A 25,436-nucleotide genomic window follows, 5' to 3' on the forward strand; every position below is an offset into this window, starting at 1 on the left:
GTCTTGTAAAAATACCTTACCTATTGCATCTTATAAGCATATCAGAATTTATATTTTTTATTTTTTAAAAAATTTGATTTTATGAAGGATTGTTGGAAGGAATCTAAAAATAGAAAACTCAAAATTTTTCTAAAATTTTTCTCTAAGCATTTTAACCTTATCTTTTAATCTTACCATTTAAATATTTATGGTACAATCAATATTTTCATTAATGTGCTTTTAATTTTTGACCGCTAGACTTTTAATTATAGGCGTTAATGGATCAATACAAGCTCAAATGGTCATGTGCATTTAATCATTTTTTTTTAATTTTCTAATCATTGTATTTCTTATTAAGGGCCTGTAATTAGGAGCCCAATGGTCAAATTAAAAGCATGGTAATGAAGAGGTTAATAGCACCATAAACATTTAAATGGTAAGATGACACCATCAATATTTAAATAGTAAGATTAAAAGATGAGATTAAAATGCTTATAGAAAAAGTTTAAAAAAATTCTGTGTTTTTCTTTTTTTGGATTCCCTCCAATGGAACCAACAAATTAATAGAAAAAAAATTTTTTTTCTAGCCAATCTCTTTAGCCATGTCAGTAAAATGAAGAAAGCTAGCTGGCAGGAAATCCTCCGGCATACTTTACGGCAAGCACGTCGGAGAGAGAAACATGACCTATATATCCACCATGCTGCACAGTTCCATCCTATTCTCAGCTCCGCTCTATAAATACTACTCCCTCGATACTCTCTTTTGAAACCCATATCCAGCTCCTCATCGATCCCTCGTAAGCATCTGCTAGCTTAATTAACAACAGTGACCATGACCTTCTCACTTCCTCGATCCTTCGCTTCTTTCTCATCTTTCATTGCTTTGCTTCTAGCGTTCCTCTCTCTTCTTAACCCTTGCACTTGTTTCAAACCCAGAAACTTGAACTTATCCTCCTACATCGCCACTTCAGGTTGGTCCCCGGCTGGAGCCACCTGGTATGGAAGTCCTAATGGTGCTGGAAGCGATGGTACTTACCGTTTCATCCTTCCCAAAGAGATGAGATATGATAGCATACATGAATGCATTATATTATATTTTAGTATGACATAATGAGCACACGTCTTCTACTTTGTGTATATATATATAGGTGGTGCATGCGGGTATGGAGATGCAGTGGAGAAGCCTCCATTCTCATCCATGATAGCTGCTGGAAATCCTTCTATGTTCATGTCAGGCAATGGATGTGGTGCTTGCTATCAGGTGTACAAATAAATACTCACCGATGCCACATTTATTGAAGGCCTTTTGCTGCTTAATTCACTCGATGCCCATGCTCTTTGATCTGGTCTAACCATCGTTTTACAACATTTAAACATATGATCAGGTGAAGTGCACCGGAAACGCTGCGTGCTCGGGGAACCCGGTAACGGTCGTGATCACGGACGAGTGCCCCGGCGGTAGGTGTGTTGCGGAGCCCGTCCACTTCGACATGAGTGGTACCGCGTTCGGGGCCATGGCATTATCTGGCCAAGCCGATCAGCTTCGCAATGCCGGAGTGCTCCAAGTACTTTACACCAGGTAGAATTCCCATGCAAGAATGATCGCTATGATGAATGAACTAATTACAAAAGTGCTAACTGACTTTCTACGTTGCGATGGTGTATTCTGAATACTAACTTTGAAGTCCGAGTGTGCAAGGGTCCAAGATTTTGAGTAACTATTTGCTAAGTGCAACACCTTGCAGATTCAGAAAATGAATCAACTTGTGACTCAATTGATTTGAATCCAAAATTAAGGCTGAGTCATGTTTTTATTTTTTTTATTATTCAAGAATTTAACTCTATCGATCTAAGTCGAGTTAGACGGAGTTGTCATAGGTTAGAGTAAATCATGGTTGAGTTTGTGAGAATTGAGAGTCAAGAAATTAACTGATGCATGGCAGATTTATATTTCTCCAAAAATAATAACCAGAGATGCAAGCAATTTTTTTGGACATGTGTAAGTTCGTAAAATAAGCAAGAAGCAGATCTTAAAACTTTAGTGTTTATCTTCTTTGTATTAGTTTATACTATATATGTTTTTAGACTAAATGGCTCGTTACGATTGATTGCGACTTCCATCGAATATTTGATGATCATATTTATCATATTATTCTTCTATTTCTTTTGCATATATTTCCTACCGTTAAATACATGATTTTTATATATTTTTTTCATTATTATCAGAAAATTTAATTCAAATAATCAATTATAAATATGTATATCAATCAAATATGACAAGTCCAAGCAAAAAAGAATAAAATAAGGTGAATGGAGTGCTTCGAGGCTTTCCAATCTCTCACCTTTGTTTTGCTATACTTCAGCTAAATCAAAAAAGATAATATGACACGAACCAAGCTCTTGACGTGGCCTCGCAGAGTGGGCTGCAACTATCCCGGTGTTAATATCGCCTTCCAGGTGGACGCAGGCTCGAACCCCAACTCCTTTGCTGTTCATATCTTGTACGAAGATGGGGATGGAGATCTCGCAGGCGTCGATCTCAAGCAAGGATCGCCGGGATCTAACGCATGGCTTCCCATGCAACATTCATGGGGTGCAGTTTGGAGGTTGGACTCAGGCTCAACGCTGCAGCCGCCCTTCTCCTTCCAGTTGACAACCGCCGAGTCCCGCAAGACGCTTGTAGCTAATAATGTGATTCCAGTGGGATGGCAGCCGGGTGCAACCTATAGGTCCGTGGTCAACTTCAATCCCTAGCTAGCTAGCCGGGTACTCTTCATTTGGGGGCTATAATGTTATTACTATTTTACCATGTAATGCACATGATGAAGGGCTGTGTTAGGGTCAGCATGTGGGTCAGTGAGACACTTGGTAGTATGGTGTTAATTATAGCTCAAGAAATAAAACTGGATGTGGAGAAAAGAGGAGGCGGGTATGTTTCCTCTCCGCAATCCAATTTGTTACCATGTGATTCAAATGTTATATATGTGCTTTTCACTTCTTGACGAAGAATCTAAAATTAGAAGGTTGTCTATATATAAAGAATATAGTGAAAAACAAATCTTTACCTCCCTTTAAATCATAATAAAAGAACCAAAAAAAAAAAAAAAAGGCTGTGTTTAGGCTGGTCCAGTTGCTAATCACAACCAGCTAAGAGATATGCCATCCGTCTCATCGACATGGGCATTGCGACTTTGTTGGCTAAACTAAACTTGAGGGTATACTTACATACCCCCTGTGACGATGGTATACTTTTAATAGAGCATGATACGAGGGAAGCACCTTCCTCCATTTGCATCAAAAGAAAAGAAAAAAAAAATATCTTGAACAATGAGGGGCAGATCCTTCAAGTGTTGATAAACAAGCCATATGATTGTGTAAATTAAGTGCATAAACCCACCAAGATTTGTTGTATTTTGTATGACCGTAAAGCCATGTGCATCGTGAATTGGCACAATGGGCCCGGCTTCCTTTTGTGAGCTGAACCTTTTTTTAACGTTGAAGCAACAATGCTACATGGATTTTGCGATCTAGGCTCGCAAGTTAGCCGGGCCAAGCAGCATTTTTAACAGGCCTGTAGCTAAGGATCCGTTGACAAAAAATTATATCTAAAATTTTATATTTATTTAAATAAATATTTTTTAGATAATATTTAGATAGAAAAATAATTTATTCATCTTCTTTTACATATGAAAAAGTGATTTCAAAATCTATTACTTATGTTCTTTTGCATTACTATTTTTCTAGATAAGTTGTTAAAATTTATCTACATTTTTCATAATACCTTTGATACTTTTTAGATTTGGAGAAAGTTGGACATTGAATGATGAAGGCATTGAAAATAAAGATGGAGTATTTTAAGAATAAAATTAAATACCTTCTTTACTGGTTGATAGGAAAAAAATTTAGCCACCTCCTCGCTGAATAAATTTTTTTTCTGTTTCATAGATAAATACTATCTATAAGAAAGTAACTTATCTATTTTGAAAAATGTGATAATATAAAAAAATTGATCGATGAGAAAGTTAATTAATTTTTTTATGATATTTATCTATAAAAGAATGGATCCTTAACTGTATCTACTAATTGGGCCAAAATGAAACACGTTACCGGAGATCAGGAAGATTGTGTTCTGTTAGCTGCTTCAAATCCGCTGCCGCCAACATTTGTTTCAACAGAAAACAGAGCAGCAGCATAGGCTCTGAGCAAGTGAAGGTAAGAGCGAACTGCTTGTAAACCAGCAATTAGCCACCTTCAAGGATTCCAGTGCCACCATAACCAGAACCCAAAGCAAAACTACAGAACAGAAACCAAATAACAACAGAGAAAACACAAGCAAAATAATGAAAAAAAAAAAAAAAAAACCCGAGAGAAAGAAACCAAAAACTAAGAATGGCGACCATAGGCTGTGCCATGGACTTCTATATAATTCCCCACCAAAGGAAAGAAAAAATAACTATTGTTCGAGCAATTGAATCTACTTCTCCGATTCACAGTCGGCCAACTAACCATCTATCAGTTATGAGCGATAGACCATCAAAACTACACTACAGGATGAGTTCTGGCTCAATTACAACACATCATCCGATTTTCAATTGGTCTAATAGGCACAGACAATCGACTATCAATCGGTAAATCGATTGATAGTCGGCTTACCTCAACCAATTTTCCTAATAGATATATTCAACTATAGCGACTCGATTGACTTCATAACCGATGGCCATTCGGTATATCAGAGTCACCGACCGATTACCATCCAGATTTTTATGATTACTGACATATAGTCGGCATACTCAGACTATCGATATAAAGTCGGTATATTAAAAACTGCCAACAAAGAAAGTACATAAGGCCACGTACCATGATCATCAGTGGGCATTAACTACCCATCCCACAATCACATAATGCCGGAATAAATGGGACCACGTACCTAACTGTTACAAACAGTTACCAATAGCTCGTCTATAAAAGGAAGGTAAATGAGTAACATTGGTAAAATACTTCTGGCCTGATACTTTGCCAATTTTGATATTCTACTTCCAGCTCGATCACTCCCCACTTATTTAAGCATCGGAGGATCCCATCGAATACAACTCCGGTTAGTGTGGACTTCTTTTGCAGGTGCCCTCATCGGAGCTAGGCACACCAGGAGATTGGCCACAATAGATTGGCGCGTCGGCAGAAGGGTGAGAAAATAAATCTAATAATGATGAAAACAAGAACTTAGAACTCCACTTGCTCCGCCAGACAGTCTTCCCACCAAGAAAATCTCCCTCCACCACAAGTGGCATAGCCAGTTTCTCGCATCCAGTCATCACTACGGACGCCCAAACTCAACAATTTATTGCGTTAATACAGCAGATGAAGATACTGATAGAGGCATTGCACAGCCTCCAACAGCAGCAAATATAGCAGAGCAACAACCGATGGCGGAGGAGCCTGCGGCGTGTATAAAGCCATCCAAGCACAGTCACCGTACTCCACGACAGTCTCTTTCTCCATCATCAAAACAACAACCATCTCGACATTCTCACCATATCAAGCCAGCACATTTCTGGTACTCTCATCGTGCCATCCGTCATTCGTGGCGGTCTTCTTCTCCTTCGTACTGACATAGCATCAAGAAGGGGAAGAGGCCGCGTGCACCCTCAACTTCTCGATCCTCAAGTTCTTCAGAGGACTCTACCCCTAGTTCTCGCAGCAATAGCGGCTCGATGACTACGAGCGTAAGTTCAAAAAATCGATTGCCAACTCATCCGACTTCAAATGGATGGTCGAGGATTATCCAACGGTCTTGGCATCCACACAGTTCTGTCTTTCTCCCATGCATCTTGGATGAGCCGATTCCGTCAAGATTCAAGATGCCACAGATAGAGCCATATGATGGCTCCACTGACCATCGATCAATTAGAGAGCTATAAAACTCTCATGATGATCCAGAAGGCAGCCGACATCCTCTTATGCATTGGCTTTCCGACCGCCATTCGAAAAGTTGCTCGAGCCTGGTACTCTGGACTCCAATCAGAAAGTATCCATTCTTTCCAGTAGCTAGAACAATCATTCATGGCCCATTTCAACACCAGTCAAAAGATACTGCGAACATCCAACAGTCTCTTCTCCATCAAATAAGATGAAAAAGAGACTTTATGGCATGTTTCAGCGCTGCTACACTTGATGTTTGGGACCTCAACGAAGATACGACCATCTCGACTTTGAAAAGGGTCTGAGGGGATCCAGATTTACTTATTCCCTAGATAAGAATCTCCCTCGGACTTATGTAGAACTTTTGGAGCACGCGTATAAGTATATTCATGTAGATGAAGGTGCTACTGACCAGCATCAAACAGAAGAAAAAGATCAGAAAAAAAATAAAAAAAAAAGTAGAGTTCCGACCGAATCGAGTCGGCCAACAACCAACAAAGAAGCTTCATTCTACCGATGGAGTCTAAAGCGAATAATTACGGCAACAGGTATGACTCCTATACTCCTCTTTCTGCTCCCCATGTGAAGATTCTGATGGAGTTTGAGGGAGGGAGTACCTCCATCATCCCCCACCGATGAAAGCACCATCAATGAACCACGATAAGAAAAAATACTGTCGCTCCACCATGATCATGGTCACGACACTATATAGTATGTTCAACTCAAGGACGAGATTGAAGCTCTGATTCGATGACCAAGAGATGGAGGCAACTTCTAAAGAAGAGTCTGCAAAGAAGCAACAACTTGATGATAATGTAATTTCTTTTTCAGAAGATGATGTTCAGAGAATACAGACTCCTCATGATGATGCTGTCATCGTCTCAGTGAGGATAGCAAATTATGATGTAAAGAGAATCCAATAGATAATGAAAGTTTAACTGATATTTTGTTTTACTCGACTTTCTCTCGAATGCGACTACCGACTGACCGACTCAGAAGAGTCTCTTCGCCCTTAGTTGGTTTTATTGGAAATGCAGTCAATGTGAAAGAAAAAATTACTCCCACTAACTACGGGGATAGATCCATGGTAAAGCACTATCCTCTTGACGTTCACAGTTGTTTAAGTTCTTCAGCATACAATGCCATACTTGGACGATCGGGACTTAATGCGTTGAGAGTGGTAGTGTCGACATATCATCTATTGGTCCAATTTTTGATAAAGAGCAGAGTCGAAAAAATACATAGGGATCAACAACTAGTCTGACGTTGCTTCATGGTTTCTATCGAAAATAGTAAACCTGAAGATCCTCTGTCGATTGACAAACTGGATCAGAGAAAAAATAAAGAAAGGGGTGAGCCAGCTGAGTAACTGGTTTCGATCCCACTAAGAGAAGATGATCCTACAAAAACAATTCAAATTGGTTCGTAATTATCTGATCTAGAGCGAAAATAGCTGGTGGACTTATTGAGAGCAAACACCAACATTTTTGCTTGGTCGGTGATCGACATGCCTGGGATCTCTTGGAAGTGATAACTCACCAGTTAAACATCGACCTCAAAGTTAAATCGGTGAGATAGAAGAAATGACCTTTTGCCCTTGAAAGGCAGAAAGTCATCAACGAAGAAGTTGATAAGCTTCTCGCAGCTGTTTTCATAAGAGAGGTCAACTATCCTGATTGGCTCACCAATATGGTAATGGTGAGAAAGGCCATTGAAAAATGATGAATCTGCATCGACTACACCAATCTAAATAAAGCTTGTCCAAAAGATTATTTTTTCTTATCAAAAATCGATCAATTAGTCGATGCGATATCGGAACATCGGCTTCTGAGCTTCACAGATGTCTTCACGGGCTACAATCAGATTTGAATGGCACCCAAAGAAGATGAGCATACTGCCTTCACAACCAACAAAGGCATCTATTGTTACAAGGTGATGCCGTTTGATTTAAAGAATATCGGAGTAACTTACCAATGGTTGGTCAATAAGGTGTTCAAGATACAAATCGGACGTACATAGAAGTCTATATCGATGGCATATTGGTAAAAAGTATAGAAATTGCTGATCATGTTTAGAACTTAGAAAAAACCTTCGACATATATCGACGACGTTGGATGAAGCTAAATCCAATCAAGTATGCATTCGGAGTAACTACCGAAAATTTTTTTGGATTTTTTGTGTCGCAATGAGGAATCAAGGCTAACTCAGAGAAAATAAAGGCTATCACTGACATGAAGTATCTCAGCTCCAAGAAAGAGATGCAACAACTCAATGAAAGAATTGCCACATTTAGCTGATTCATCTCAAAGTCGGCAGAAAGATGTCTGTCCTTCCTTAAGACCTTACGGCAAATAAAGGACTTCTTATGATCGGATGAATACGGACAGTCCTTCGAAGATCCAAAAAAATATCTGACATCTTCCTCACTACTCACAAAATCGAAGATGGGAGAAACATTGTATCTCAACTTGACAACTTCTGCAGAGACGATCAGTTCGGTGCTTGTCCGAGAAGATAAAAATTGGATTCAACGATCAATTTACGACACCAGCAAGGTACTCCACAACATCAAAATATGATATTCAAGAGTGAAGAAGATGATCTATGTTCTGATCATATCGGCACAACAACTTCGATTGTACTTCCAAGCATATTCAATAATGGTCTTGACAGACCAACCGTTGAAGGCAATTTTGTATCGACCGACACATCTGATCGGATGGCAAAATAGACAATCAAACTCAGTGAGTTTGATATTCAATATCACCCACGATCATCAATGAAGGCCCAAGTTTTAGCTGACTTTATCGTCGAGTGCACTGTACCCGACGACAGATCTGATAATAAATCCGATGATAAGTCGGAACAAGTTAAGAATCTTGAGGTCAAACCAACATCGGTATGGATGCTACATGTTGATGGGGCATCCAATATCCAAGGGAGCAGAGCTGGCCTCATCTTCACCAACTCCGAAGGAAATGTGACCGAATATGCCCTTCGATTTGACTTTAAAGCAATAAATAATCAAGCTGAATATGAAGCCCTACTAGTTGGCTTGAAAATTGCTAAAGAGCTTGACATAGATAGCCTGAAGGTCTTCATCGACCTATAACTGATCACTAGATAAGTCAAGGGAGAGTTTGAAGTTCGAGATCCGACTATGACGAAGTTCTTTCAGAAGGTGAAAGATCTCACACCAACCTTCAAGTATTTTGAGATCTCACACATTCTGAGAACAGAGAATGCCCGAGCCGACGTGCTGTCTCGACTTGCAACTACTTCATCCAACTTACTTAGCCGAACATTCATTGAATATCTTGAATAGTCAAGTATCGACGGGATTGATGAAGTGCTACAAATAAATGATGAACTAAGTTGGATGGATCCGATCATCCAATACTTGATCGATGGGACTTTGCTTACGAACCCTTTGGAAGCTAAACGACTAAGGTGGACAGCCTCGCAATACGTCCTGATAAACAAATAATTTTACAAGAGGTCGTTCTCCTTTCCATTGCTTAAATGCTTGGAATCTACTGGTGCCGACTATGCTCTCCGAGAAGTTCACGAAGATATTTACAGAAATCACTTAGGGGGCAAGTCATTAGCTTACAAAATCCTGCAACAGGGATACTACTAGCCCACAATGAAAAAAGATGCTATCGAGCTAGTTCAGAGGTGCGAACCATGTCAAAAATATACTAATATACAGCACCAACCAGCCAGTCAATTGACATCAATCGTTGCACCATGATCATTCGCACATGAAGAATCGACATACTCGGTCCTTCCCTCCGGTGTCTGATTAGAGAAAATTTTAGGTGATCGCCATAGATTACTTTACCAAATGGTTAGAAGCTGAATCCCTGATGCAAATCACTGAAGGCAAGATGGAAGACTTCATTCAAAAATCTATCATTTGCAATTCAGTTTGTCGCATACTATCATCATCGATAATGATCGATAATTCGCTAATCAAAATTTCAAAGAGTTTTGTGCGAAGCTTCATATTACGTACAAACTCACTTCAGTCGGCCATCCCAGTCTAATGGTGAGGTGGAGGTGATAAACCGAATAATTCTACATGGACTCAAAATCTGACTGAATGAAGTCAAAAATCTCTAGATAAAAAAATTATATCCAATCTTATAGGCGTAACGGACAATTCTTCGTATCCCAATGGAAGAATCGTCATTCAACCTGACCTATGGAATGGAAGCAATGATCCAGTGGAGAATAGATTGCCATCAAAGAGAATCGAATAGTATGCAGAGCCAAGTAACTCCAAATATCGAAGAGCCAACTTGGACTTGCTCCTAAAAGCTCGACAGCAAGCTCAAATTCAGATGGTCGCATACCGACAAAGAGTCATCCGATATTACAATGCAATGATCAAATCAAGATCTTCCATCCAGAAGATTTAGTCTTAAGGAAGGCAGAAGTTTCAAAATCTTAAAATAAAAAAAATATATCTTCAAACTAAGAAGGATCCTATCGGATAACTGAAATCTTTCATCCGGATGCATACCAACTAGAGACTCTCAATGGAATGAGTATTCCTTGGACATGAAATGTTAACAATTTGAAAATGTATTATCAATGAAGTTGTCCACATGTACGGCACATCTGAAATGAAATGATTAGATTTTAACTTTTCTTGGATATTCAACTATATACAAAATGATATCTGACTGACAACTAATCGACCAAAGACCCAATCTCGATCAGACGACTCTACGTGCTGACTTCCATCGGTTGAATCTACAAACCAACTTGGTCAGATGACTCTACATGCCGACTTCGTCGATCGAATCTATATGCCAACTCGACTAAGATCGAACGAAATAATATACGATCACTACGGTTAGATAGAATACTATGCCGACTCAACTACGACTGAGCAAATATTATGCCGACTCGACTCCGATCAAGCAAAAAGTATACCGACTTGACTCCGATCAGTCGAAGAATATTCGGCTAACCCTCATCTATCAAATACTTAAAAAAATTATACCTAAAAGCTAAGTCTGCTGATATCCGACTAGCAGGCAAATTATTCTACTATGACTATCGATCGGCATTCGACACATTGATTGATAATCAACAATCTGATTAACATTCGACTACATTGACAGTGATTATCTACAATGAAAAGCAACATGCAAGGAGTTCAACACTTAAAAAAATTTCAACATTTAAAAAATTTTGAATTTTTTTTTCATTCATGAGCAAAGGATTATAAAATTAGACCCAAAGTCTGATTACAAAAGATAAGTTGGACAATTGTTTGATTATATGAATGAAAAAAAAAGATATCAACACCGATCATCCATCGACCTCCTTCTCAGCTGTGTTAGTAGCCACCTAACTCCAGTTTCGTGGCCTTCGACAGTAGTCGATTCTACTCTAATGATTTTGGTACAGCTTCCTTCACAGCTGGAGCCGACTCTATCACAGCCGGTGCAGCTTCTTCAATTGGGGCAGCCCCTTCAATGACTTCTTCTTCAGTCGGGGCCATTGAATCATCGGCTGGCTCCTCTCCTAGTGCACCAACTGGGATGGTTATGTTGCTCAGATCTAGATCAGGATAAAGCTTTGCGACCGCATCCCTCCCGTCCTCATAACCAACCCTGTAAGATGTGCTACCACCCTCGAGGATTTTATTTTTGAAGTCTTCAGACTCCTTATAATCCTCGATGGCCGGCTACCGCACCCAATTGAGAGCTTCCTTGGCGATTGTGCTTCCTCCTTAGCGGAGGTCGACTCTGCATCGATCAGGGCCAACCTTGCTTTGATGGCCCGATGCTTCTCCTGCTCCTCCAACTCTTTGAAAAAGTTGTCACGTTCCTTTCGACTTTGTTGAGTGCATGCTTCTTCTTTTTAATCCGGACCTCCTGGGATGTCACAGTTTGCTTGGCCGACTCAGCTTCGGCTCTGACCGACTCTAATTCGGCCTTTATTCAAAAAATCTTCTTCAGATGTTTCTCCTCCCGCTATTCTATCGCCTGGAGACGTTCAACAGCAGCAGCCTTCTTGACATTTATGGTAGAAATCTTTTTGATCCATATTTGATGGTAGTCCATGATTTTTTGATAATCGCTCTCCAGTGCCAGCATATCGTACGCTAACTGAAAAAAGGAGAGAACAAGTCAGAAAAAATAAGTTAGAAAAGGTGATTGAGAAGTAAGATACTGACTTACAGTGAGGATCGTCAATAGAAGGATGAGAACATTTCAGACACCGTCTGACTCTTCCTATTCTCCCTATCAGTCAAAAGTAGTGCAGCCTCAATAAGTCACTTGGCCTACTTTGGATTCACCAAAGCCGACTCACCAGTTGGGATCCGAATGTCGAAAAGCTCCATGAAGTCCATAGATGATCCATCGTCGATTGAGCTGGCCGATGCTTTCCCTCGCTCTCCAGTAGGTGGCCGATCGCTTGATGCCACCATCCATTTGGATGTTGAAAGTACCCGGGATAGTGTCGGTCCCATCTCGATCGGTCCTTGTTCGGGTGCAAGAATTATCTAAGACTCCATCGAATCTACATTGGCCAGCATTGTTCTGGCTGGTGGTGATTCAACGACCGCGACATCGTCGTCCCCTCCTCGTTCCTCGACGGACGGAGGTGCTTCACTGGTGGAAGCACTGTCGGGGCCGACAATGCTATGACTAGCTTAGCGCCAGACCTAGGGACAACTACTAACAGAGTGTCGCCAAGGTCGCCATTACCGACTGAATGTCGGGATGACTCTTCTTCGTTGCATGAGATGGCCCAACACCGACTACAGCTCTCTTCTTGGCGGCATACTGTCAGACATCAGTTGCTAAGATCGCCCTGAAGGCCGCATGGCTGCAAGTTAAAAATTACCAATTCAGTCGCAAAAAGAAGCCAAGGGAAAAATAAAATAACCATATTAAGCTATACCTACAATGGGCACCGGACCAAGTCCGGCTCGTATAGATTCTGTTCTATCATCAGTTTCTTTTTGGTGGGACTTCCATATCCTTTAGCCGGAGGAAGTCTTCTCTGTCGGCCACATCGACTCTGCTATTTTCATTGGGACTGACATTTGGATTTCCCCAGGTGGAAGAGAAGCCACGCGATAAAGAAGAGGAAACGAAAAAGAACTATGTCTTCCAATAATGAATCGAAGACAGAAGATCGGTGATGAAAGAAAAATCTTCCTCAGCTAAAGAACCACCAACCCTCAGCCTTAGAATGGGATCAAGGACAAAGAAAGGTCGAAAGAGAGATACCTAAGGAATGATCGAGATCATATGTCAGAGGAGGGCAAAAGTAATAAGAAGCTGAATGAAATTCGATGCAAGCTGGGCTGAGCAGAGTCGATAGTAGTCTAAAATATTTCGAACAAACTCTGGGATCAAAAATTGAAGCCCAGCTCAAAGATTCTTCAGATAGAAAGCGACTTGATTCGAAGATGGGGATATCATCCGACCGTCTAGACTAGATGCAAACAGTTAAAATTGGTTCGGGATGCGATACTGCTTCCGGAGCCGAGCAACAGCGGACTTCGATAGAGAACAAACTTCCACTATCGGATTTCACACAAAGTCATCGGCTGATCAGCCGACCGACTACCCCAAGAGTGACCAGGGCTCTATCTATGGATCTATCACCTTCCTCCCTAACTCTGACCTTACCCTTCCCTTTCCTACTACGAGTAGCCATTGGCAATGGTATCTAAAGGAAGATAAAGGAATGAAAGAGAAGAAAGAGAAGCCTAACCTGAAAGTTAAGAATGCCGAGGGACCACAAAGATGGGGAAGAAAGTTCAGTTGCAAGAGTTCTTAAACTCTCAAAATAGCACTAAAAGGAATCGACAGGATAAAAGGGGACCCAATATATATATATAGGACCCCCCATGATCGAGATGAATTCATTCAAATTGAAATTCTCTCAAATTTTGACACATGCCGACATCCGGATCGATTGTCGATCAGACCTTTTGATGCACCCATCGTCTGATCATGCCACATCACCACCATCCATAAGAACGATCAAGAACCAATAATGGCTAGACACGTGGGGGCAACCAACTGGTCAGAATCAAATCGATCGGATTGTCCGACAGCTTAACTTACTGCAACATTTAAGAGCCATCTCCTCGAATTGACACCCCCAATGATGATTGCACGACCATCGAAAAGATAAATGACTGAAGATCTTTCGACTTTCGAAGAAATCATTAATGCTGCAGTTGAATTGGGGCTCGAGATAATACGTGACAACTCCCATCGTCCAATGTGTGAGGCCACTAGGATTTGAAAGTAGGGGGCAACTGTTGGGGTAATTGAATCTGCTTCTTTGATTCACAGTCGCTCAATCGACTATCTATCGGTTATGGATGATGGACCATCAAAGCTACACTACAAAATAAATTCTAGCTCAATTACAATACATCATCTGACTTTCAATCAGTCTAATAGATGCAAACCACCAACTATCAATCGATAAGCCGATTGACAGTCGGCAACTCTCAACCAACTTTTTTGGTAGATATAATTCAACTACAGTGACTCAATCGACTTCATAACCGATGGTCAGTTGGTATATTAGAGTCACCGACCAATGACCATCCAATTTTTTATGATTACCAACATACAGTCGGTGCACTCAGACTACTGACATAAAGTGGGTATATTAGAAACCGTCAGTACAGAAAGTGCATAACGGCTATATACCATGATCATTAGTGGGTATTAACTCTCCATCCCACGATCACATAGTGTCAGAATAAGCGGGACCACATATTTAACTATTATAAATAGTTACCAACAACTCGTCTATAAAAGAGAGGTAAATGAACAGCATAGTAAGATACTTCTGGACTGATACTCTGTCAATTTTAATATTCTACTTTCTATTCGATCACTCTCCACTGACTTAAGTATCGAAGAATCTCCATCGGACACAACTCCGATCAGTATGGACTTCTTTTGCAGGTGATTTTCATCAGAGCTAGACGTTCCAGTGGATTGGCCGCAACAACTATATATATGGATTGTTGCCAAAAAAAGCTACCAATAGATGGCAACAAATTCCTGGATCCTCAGATCATTTCACGTAGAGGCTATCACCTAAGCATGCGGCCTTCATTCTCAATTGATTGTTGATAGCAAGGATATTATTGCTATAGATTCCCAAGGCCGGATTGAGGCCAGTTGGCTCGAGCTCAAGTTAGTGACGTTGCAGAGGCATCTGAGGTTAGATGCTGGATATGCAAATAAATCCTTTTGATAGTGTTTTTTCAATGGAGACCCTCCGATGCTCAACAAGTAATTAGGAATCAGAGAATAATAGAAAAGAGAGTGAGAAAGAGTATGGGGTTCTCAAGAAGGCTTCGAGAGATTTACCTAAGGGTCCCTTGCCTCCTCTATTTATAGAGGGGGTTGGTAGCCATTTTTGCAATAAGCAGTCATTTCTATCATGATTGTGCGCATGGTGATTATGCACCATAGTTAATACATGATTTGGATGAGCTGTAACAATTGGCATGTCGGCCAGTAATTTTGGTGCCTTATTCATACAGTAATGATCGAATAAGGATCCTGGGTGCAACTATTATCGAGCATTGCCTGGGAAGAACAAGAGAGAAAAAACTTAATTTTGCATGTGGAAACTCTTTCATAAGGCATCTTTATGAAATTTTATCTTTTATTTTCTTTTGAATAAATTTATTTTTCTCTTTTTTTTATTCTATAAGTTTTTTTCTCATAATTTCTATAAATATTCTTTTTTATATTTGGTATTCACTCTAAATCTTAGGCTGGCATGATTGATCTACACCAAATAGCATGACATTTTATATGATATCAAAGCCATAGATTTGAAGATTGGTGATTCGTGCATTCGTAGCTCTACATGGTCGAAAAACTTGCAATAATTTACTATGCAATGGTGCAAACATACGGACTCTTGTTGAGTAATTCAAGAGTTGAATCATCATGCTAAAGCTACTTCATCTCCAACATTGGGTTTAAAAAATTGAACGACACCAATTATGCATATTGGAAGGCTTGCATCAAATCTTTATTTAATTGGGCAATATTTTAAGATATCATGGACAAAATAGATATGGTGAAGACACCAAGAACTATGGACCATGTAGAAGCAAGAAAAAAAATAACCATAGCTTGAAACGCTAGTTTACTCTCAAGATGAATATAGATGAAGAAAATCAACAGCATATTCAAGAAATAGAGAAGCTAAAAAAGATATGAGATATTCTTGTGTTCTCTACTCAAAGACTAATGAGGCTCGATTTCATTTTTATGGAAAATGAGATTGATGTTATCAAACAAGATAATCTTATAATCAAATAATATTTTCTTAAAGGAAAGAAATTGTTTGATGAGCTTAATATGTTTCATTCAAATTCTCATTATGACGAAAATAAACGGCATTAATTGTTAATTCATAGTTTGAATAAAAAGTATAGTACTTATATGCTAGATATCTCTGAATGGACTCAACAATCTGCATTAGCATTCGAGAAGATCTTGTTTAACTCTCTTTAAAAGATAGCTTTTGCTTCTTTCTCTACCGACATCCAATATAAATAATACTAGTACTAAACTTTATCTTAGGAAGCCCATTAACTAGTCCCCATATCTTGAAGTCTGTCATAATTTACATGAACTAATCTAATATGCTATAAAACAACAATATCATATTTAAGAGTCCGATCAACATAAAAATTACCAACAAACATAATATAAAACTTCTTCACTTTTCTGCTTTGAGTAATAAGCTTTGCAGAAACTTTAACATTAGCTTAAATCTCTATAGTATCGGGTCCAAATAAAATAGAAAATCTTTTATCCATAATTTGTGAAATGGAAATCAAATTTTTCTTCATACCAAAAACATAAGAAACATTATTCATGAGAATAGAAAAATCAGTAGATGATGTGAGAGATAAATCATCAATACTTTGATAGGATAAAGTGAATCATCATTATTAGTAATGCTATCAAAGCCAGTATAATCACATAAAGAATCGAATATTTCTCTATGACCAATCAGATGATTAGAACATACAGAATCAATAATCCAGTCATGAGTAAAACCAATATTTGGTACATCAAAAGAAGTAAAAATATATGCATTATTACTATTAAGATAACTAGAATCAACATTAGTAGTAGTAAAAACTTAACTATCGGTCCCTCTCTCCCCCCCCCCCCCCCCCCCCGCCTTATTTTAATACAGATGATGCAATATTAGACTATTTGAGCTTCATCTTATAATCTTAAATTTTATAGCCAAATTTTCCACACATATAATAATTTCCCTTGAATTTATAATATTTCTTTTAATTAAAATTTTTGTCCTCTTTAGATTCTCCAATTAACCTTTTTTTGACTTTTTAAAATTATTATTTCATTTCTTATTTTTATTTTTATTGCTAGAAAATAATACCTTTTCTTTCTAAGGGGATAATACATTAGCGTATTAAGTACTTCTTGATTAATAAATAACAAGTATATTTTTCAACTTTACTAATATACATTATGGAGCCCATCTAGAGATAGCTAGCATATAAGCATTATACTTTTTATTCAAACCACAAACTAACAATTATGCCGTTTATTTTTATTATAACAAAAATTTGAATCAAGCATACCAAGCTCATCAAATAATTTCTTTCTTTCAGAAAAATATTGTGAGATTGTGAAATTACCTTATTTAAGAGCACCAACTGTCACGCCCCAAATCCGAGACATAACACGGCTATGCTACCGAGGGATGGAGCCCACGATAACATGAAGCCAATCCATCATAATCATCTAAAATCCGTCAAATAAAAAGATTCAATTCTATTATTCATCAAATAATCGAACCAATATTGGTTCAGAGCATCTAAATCCAAAAGCAAGTACTAACTCGAATCTCAACATTCATAAATAACTACAAATTCATGATTATAAAATAAATTAAACTTCTACAGTCAAATTTTTAAGCTTGCTATGCTGATCTTCAAGTTTGGATTTCTTTTGCCGATCCTAATCTTATTTCGCTGTTCAAACAAAAAGAAAATAAAAAGAATATGAGCTACTCTAGCCAGTAAGTAGAACTTGCACTTCCTTATCGGATCAAACATAAGTTTTTCATGATAATGCAATATTTAGAAAATAACAGGTAATACAAAATAAAGTATTTCATAGAGCATATAACAAAATAAGTTATAAACTCATCATGCATGCATAAATCATATATATTTCACAATCATGAATCATAAATCATTTTCATCATGCATTCACGTCATGTTTCAAAACATTGCTCACAGATATTCGTGTTAAGATCACTATTATACCCATGACAGGGCCATATTTCTTAATCGACAGAGTTCTTAATTCATGTGCCAACTTTATACCCGCAGGCAGGGCCATGTTTCGTGTGAATGTTAGCTCCGGATGTCGACCTTCCCGAAGGGATTCATTTATAGCCATCTGAGAGCCTTTGAAATCATTATATCTTTTTCTTAAAGCATCATATACATAGATAAAAAATAATAAAATTCATGCTTCATAATCATGCTATTTTCATAAGACATATTCATGAAATCAATGCTCATAATAAAACATACTTTTTCATATCACATATGCCGATCCTTATTTTATGAAAAATTATGATTTCATCAATAGCAATTCTTTGCATAAAAATATAATCATTTAAAAAATAAATAAAGAGCATAAGATCTACTTACTTCGTTTATCTTAGATCTTCAAACCTCGTTAGAAGAATCAGCTAATCCTATTTAAAATATCAAATCATTATCAAATTCTATTCTATAACTATAACAAGATCAAATCATAAGGAAAAAACTGTTGATCAGATGTGTCGGACCATCCAGATACCAGGGCAATTCAGGATCTCTTATCTGAGGGTCAAATTCAAGTGACTTGATCAAGAAATGGTGAAGCACAGATCGAATTAGGATCAAAATCAATCAATAGGATTCTTTAATAATGAATTTGAAAGATCCTTGATATGATCAAATGAGGTTGACATACAGCACGGATATCAAAGCGACTTCGGACCATCTTGTTAGAGTCAATATGAACCCCTAAAAGATGAAGGCATGACTCGGTACAGGATTCATAGACCTTCTTAGAGAGAGAAAGTCAATCATGAGAGAGAAAGTAGAGAGAGAAAGTGGAGAGAGAATCTTCGTATCCTTCAAAAATGGCAATCATGGTTAAGATCATCAGATGTTATATCAGGGTGACTTAATATGGATTAACTATGATCGATGTTATCAATTTTGAATATGGATCGGATCGAGATCCAATCTACTGCACGAATTTTGGAGCAGTCTCAGGTCATCATATTTTCATCTCAAGTTTATCCTAGGATCTATGATACAATCAGAAAGAGAGAATGACCCTAGAGAGACAAAATCCATAAAAAGAGATAAAAGGGTCTAGAGAGAGAAAATAGAAAGAAAATCTAGAGAGAGAAAATAGAGAGAGAAGATAGAGAGAGGAGAGAGGAAAGAGAGAGAGAAAGGAGAAAGAGAAAATTTCTCTCTCATCTTCTTCTTTTTTTTATTTTTTTATTTTTTTTATTTTTTTTCTATTTTTTTTTCTTTTCTTTTCTTTTCTTTTTCTTCTTCCTTCTTCTTTTCTTTTCTTCCCGCGGCCTCCCTTGGCTGAAACAGGGGAAGACCGTGAGGTCCCCCCCTCAGTGGCTCGGGCTCCGATGGGGTGGCGGCTTGGCCGGAGGTCTGACAACGACGGCCGACCATGCGAAGTCGATCGACGATGGGGTTCGGCCGGCAAGCTTTCCTTCTTTTTTTTTTGAAAAAATAGAGGATCCGTCCCCTTCTTCATGATTTCCGACCATGGTCGGTCGTCGGCAGCCAAACACTCAAGAAAAGTGAGGGAGATGGATGGGGGTCCGATCTCGAGGATGAGACCTCAAAATCGACAGCGTCGGTGGTCGAAAAAGAGAGAAACGTGGCCGGTCGAACAGGAGTTTCACGCTTCATGGGTTTTCTGGTGATCCTGATGGCCGGCGAGGGGTCTAAAATCATGGGGAGAAAAAAAAGAGGGAGAGGAAGGAAGATTGAACCCTTACCTGAACTCCAGTTGCCTCTTCGGCCTTCGATTTTCGACGAACACAAGAAGAGGGTGATGCGGCTTCCAAGGGAAAAAGAGAGGAATTTGACCTCAACAATCACCGGTGGAGGATCGAGAGGGAGAGGGGAGGCTTATCTATAGAGGGCCCTAGAGTTTTAAGGGTCCTAGAACCCTTCTCCGATCAGGATTCATCGGAGAAGAAGACTCCTAAAGGGAGTCTTCTTCCGTTCCCTTTTTTTTTTTTTGATTGTGGGCTGATTCTGGGCCCAATTGGACCGGGTTATCACATTCTACCCCCCTTAAAAAAAAATTTCATCCTCAAAATTTAACATACCTTCATTTTCAAATAAGTATGGATATCTCGTCTTCATATCATCTTCAAGCTTCCATATAGCCTCTCTCTCTTCATGATTACTCCAGTGAATCTTCACATACGGAATGATGAGCCGTCTTAGAACTTGCTCTTTTCGATCAATAATTCGGAGAGAAAATTCTTCATAAGTTAAATCTTTATGAACTTGCAATGGCTCATACTTTATCACGTTATTTGGATCAGGTATAAACTTTCTCAGTAGTGAAACATGAAAGACATTGTGCACTTTGGATAAATCTGGTGGTAAAGCTAGTTCGTAAGCAACATCTCCTACTCGGCTCAAAATTTCAAAAGGTCTAATATATCGCGGACTCAACTTGCCATGTCTTCCAAACCTCATGACACTTTTTGTAGGTGATATTTTTAGAAAAATATGATCATCGAAGTGAAATTTCAATTCTCTTCTTTTTCTATCTGCCCAACTCTTCTGTCTATCCTGTGTTGCTTTGAGTCTTTCCTTGATCAGATAGATTTTCTCTCTAACATTCATTTATTATCAATAAAATCCTTCCTTATTTACAACTAACGTATTTCATAATATCTTTTGATTTAGATGATTAATATTTCTAATCAATTCAGACCATCACACTTTTGCTGTGCACTCTGATCTCAACTTACCAAATTATCTAAGTCTATCAAAAATAAAAATATTTTTGTATATTAAATCAACCAAAGATAGATTCAACTTTCAGATTTCATATACAATTTAGGGTAAAATTTAAGATTTTTTTGTTATTACTATCTCTTAGACATAGCACATCAAAATTAAATCTTCATCCACCTTCTATGTTTGAACTTATTATATAAGCTTCACCACTCCTCAAGAATCCAATATATCTAGAATTAATTTGAGTTAACCTTTAATTTACCTTACAATCATTTAGACAACTTCCAAACTAACTTTTCTTTGCAAAGAAATTAACATCAAAATCAGCAAAATTATCATGTCCTTTATCCATATAGGTTTAGCATTCCAATGTCATCAAGTATACCTAACATAATATATCAATACCTCCCACTTCATTCTAGGATCAATACTTCTCGTACTCAGGTCAACCTTGCTAATTGAAATCTAAGATATAACTCGTCAATTCTATTATAGACATCATATGCCACTTATGCATAAATTTCATCATAATATCTATTGATTCGAAATCAAATTATTGAATCTTTTCTTTTATATCTATCATGTTCCTCATGATCTTAGCCTCAAGTTCAAATATCACTAAAGTCACAATCCCGAATAATGATAACCTTAAGCTCAAATACCACCTGAAATCATATTCTCTAGTGATCATAACCTAAACTTTATATCATTCTATTACGTCCTTAATGATCATAATCTTAAGCTTTGATATTATCCATTATGCTCCACTCGGTCACATCCTATTGATCATACATAAAGTTTTGATATCACTTTATAATCTCAATGATCTTAAACCTAAGCTCTGATATTATTCTATCATATCCTAATCATTTATATCATTTATATCATAATTCTCAATGATTATAACCTAAGCTCTGATACCATAAAATATCACGCCCCAAATCCGGGACATAACACGGCCATGCTACCGAGGGATGGAGCCCACGATAACACGAAGCCAATCCATCATAATCATCTAAAATTCATCAAATAAAAAGATTCAATTCTATTATTCATCAAATAATCGAACCAATATTGGTTCAGAGCATCTAAATCCAAAAACAAGTACTAACCCGAATCTCAACATTCATAAATAACTACAAATCCATGATTATAAAATAAATTAAACTTCTGCTATCAAATTTTCAAGCTTGCTATGTCGATCTTCAAGTTTAGATTCTTTTTGCCGATCCTAACCTTATTTTTCTGTTCAAACAAAAAGAAAACAAAAAGAATATGAGCTATACTAGCCCAGTAAGTAGAACTTGCACTTCCTTATCGGATCAAACATAAGTTTTTCATGATAATGCAATATTTAGAAAATAACAGGTAATACAAAATAAAGCATTTCATAGAGCATATAACAAAACAAGTTATAAACTCATCATGCATGTATAAATCATATATATTTCACAATCATAAATCGTAAATTATTTTCATCATGCATTCATGTCATGTTTCAAAATATTGCTCACAGATATTCGTGCTAAGGTCACTATTATACCCGTGACAGGGTCATATTTCTTAATCAACAGAGTTCTTAATTCATGTGCCAACTTTATACCCGCTGGCAGAGTCATGTTTCGTGTGGATGTTAGCTCCGAATATCGACCTTCCCGAAGGAATTCATTCATAGCCATCTGAGAGCCTTTGAAATCATTATATCTTTTTCTTAAAGCATACATATACATAGATGAAAAAACAATAAAATTCATGCTTCATAATCATGCTATTTTCATAAGAATATTCATGAAATCAATGCTCAAAATAAAACATACTTTTTCATATCACATATGCCGATCCTTATTTTATGAAAAATTATGATTCCATCAATAGTAATTCTTTGCATAAAAATATGATCATTTAAAAAATAAATAAGGAGCATAAGATCTACTTACCTCGTTCATCTTAGATCTTCAGACTTCGTTAGAAGAATCAGCTAATCCTATTTAAAATATCAAATCATTATCAAATTCTATTCCATAACTATAACAAGATCAAATCATAAGGAAAGAAGACTGTTGACCGGATGTGTCGGACCATCCAGATACCAGAGCAATTCAGGATCTCTTATCTGAGGGTCAGATTCAAGTGACTTGATCAAGAAATCGTGAAGCACAGATTGAATTAAGGTCAAGATCAATCAATAGGATTCTTTAATAATGAATTTGAAAGATCCTTGATATGATCAAATGAGGTTGACATACAGCACGGATATCAAAGCCACTTCGGATTATCTTGTTAGAGTCAATATGAACCCTAAAAGATGAAGGCATGACTCGGTACAGGATTCATAGATCTTCTTAGAGAGAGAAAGTCAATCATGAGGAGAAAGTAGAGAGAGAAAGTGGAGAGAGAATTTCGTATCCTTCAAAAATGGCAATCATGGTTGAGATCATCAGAGGTTATATCAGGGTGACTTAATATGGATTAACTATGATCGATGTTATCGATTTTGAATATAGATCGGATCGGGATCCAATCTACTGCACGAATTTTAGAGCAATCTCAGATCATTATATTTTCATCTCAAGTTTATCCTAGGATCTATGATACAATCAGAGAGAGAATGATCCTAGAGAGATAAAATTCATAAAAAGAGATAAAAGGGTCTAGAGAGAGAAAATAGGAAGAAAATTTAGAGAGAAAAAATAGAGAGAGAAGGTAGAGAGAGGAGAGAGGAAGAGAGAGAAAGGAGAAAGAGAAAATTTCTCTCTCATCTTCTTCTTCTTTTTCTATTTTTCTATTTTTTTCTATTTTTTTTCTTTTTTATATTTTTCTTTTCTTTTCTTTTCTTCTTCTTCTTCCTTCTTCTTTTCTTCCCGCAGCCTCCCTTGGCTGAAACAGGGGAAGACCGTGAGGTCCCCCCCTCGGTGGCTCAGGCTCCGATGGGGTGTCGGCTTGGCCGGAGGTCTGGCAACGACGGCCGACCATGCGAAGCCGGTCGGCGACGGGGTTCGGCCGGCAAGCTTTCCTTCCTCTTTTTTTTTTTTGAAAAAACAGAGGATCCGTCCCCTTCTTCATGATTTCCGACCATGGGTCGATCGCCGGCAGCCAAACACTCAAGGAAAGAGAGGGAGATGGATGGGGTCCGATCTCGGGGATGAGACGTCGAAATCGATGGTGTTGGTGGCTGGAAAAGAGAGAAATGTGGCCGGTCAAATAGGGGTTTCACGCTTCATGGGTTTTTTGGTGATCCCGATGGCCGGCGAGGGGTATAAAATCATGGGGAGAAAGAAAAGAGGGAGAGGAAGGAAGATTGAACCCTTACCTGAACTTCGGTGGCCTCTTCGACCTTCAATTTCCGACGAACACAAAAAGAGGGTGCTGCGGCTTCTAAGGAAATTTGATCTCAACGATCGCCAGTGGAGGATCGAGAGGGAGAGGAGAGGCTTATTTATAGAGGGCCCTAGAGTTTTAAGGATCCTAGAATCCTTCTCCGATCAGGATTCATCGAAGAAGAAGACTCCTAAAGGGAGTCTTCTTCCGTTCCCCCTTTTTTCTTTTTGTGGGCTGATTCTGGGCCCAATTGGGCCGGGTTATCACACCAACCTCATTTTCCAAATTTGGAAGCTAAACCTCATTAGATTTTTAGCAGAGGGCAACAAAAATATCGCATATCTTTTTTGGCCTCTCTATATGTCGAATATACTGTTGATTTTCTTCATTTACATTCATTCTGAGAATAAACATACAATTTCCAACTTTGGTCTCTTACTTTTTTTTCTTACTTTTACATTTTAAAGTTTCAGGTGGCTTCACCATATTGGTCTCATTCACAATGTTCTACAAATTTTATCCAATCGAATAAGATTGGATGTAGACTTTCCAATACGCGTAATTGGTGGTTGTTCAATTTCAACTCTTGAATTACCAAACAAAAATTTACATGATTACACTACTGCAAGATAAATTATTGAAAGCTCTTCAACCACGCTTAGCTACAAATGCACGAAATATTAATTTTCAAATCTATAGCTTTGATAACATATAGAATTACATGCTACTCAGATTAGATTGATCCGTGCCGGCCCAAAATCCAAAATGAATACTAAACACAAAAATATTTATAGAAAATTGCAAGAAAAAAATAATTATAGAAGAAAATTTTGAGAGAAAAAAAATAATTTTATTCAAAAAATAAAGACTAAAACCTCACAAAAATATTTGATGAAAGAACATCCACATACAAAAATACTATCTCCTCTCCTTTTCTTCCCACACCTAAAGGAAACATCAAAAATTCCTTTAAATAGAACACCCACATAGATAGAAGTTTGACTCGTATCTGAAGTCAAAAATCAAAATCAACTAAAATATAAATTCTAAACTAAATAAAGTAATACTAGAGATGGAGTCTCATTTGAAATAAGACACATAAGAAATAATTAAGTAAAATCTTTTTAAAATT

General features: G+C 37.8%; 2 protein-coding genes across 3 annotated transcripts in view; both read left to right on the plus strand.

The window, feature by feature from the left end:
- LOC105043642 (uncharacterized) overlaps positions 1 to 25,436 on the plus strand; it is a 197,448-nt gene that overhangs the window by 95,206 nt on the left and 76,806 nt on the right. The window lies entirely within an intron of this gene.
- Positions 812 to 2,733, plus strand: LOC105043868 (expansin-B18-like). Its single transcript, XM_010921599.2, has 4 exons — positions 812 to 1,007; positions 1,128 to 1,240; positions 1,365 to 1,558; positions 2,397 to 2,733. The coding sequence occupies exons 1-4, from the start codon at positions 812 to 814 to the stop codon at positions 2,731 to 2,733; spliced, it is 840 nt and encodes a 279-aa protein (XP_010919901.2).

The sequence above is a fragment of the Elaeis guineensis genome, chromosome 4 (genome assembly GCF_000442705.2).
Source record: "Elaeis guineensis isolate ETL-2024a chromosome 4, EG11, whole genome shotgun sequence".
In the NCBI taxonomy this organism is placed as follows: Eukaryota; Viridiplantae; Streptophyta; class Magnoliopsida; order Arecales; family Arecaceae; genus Elaeis; species Elaeis guineensis.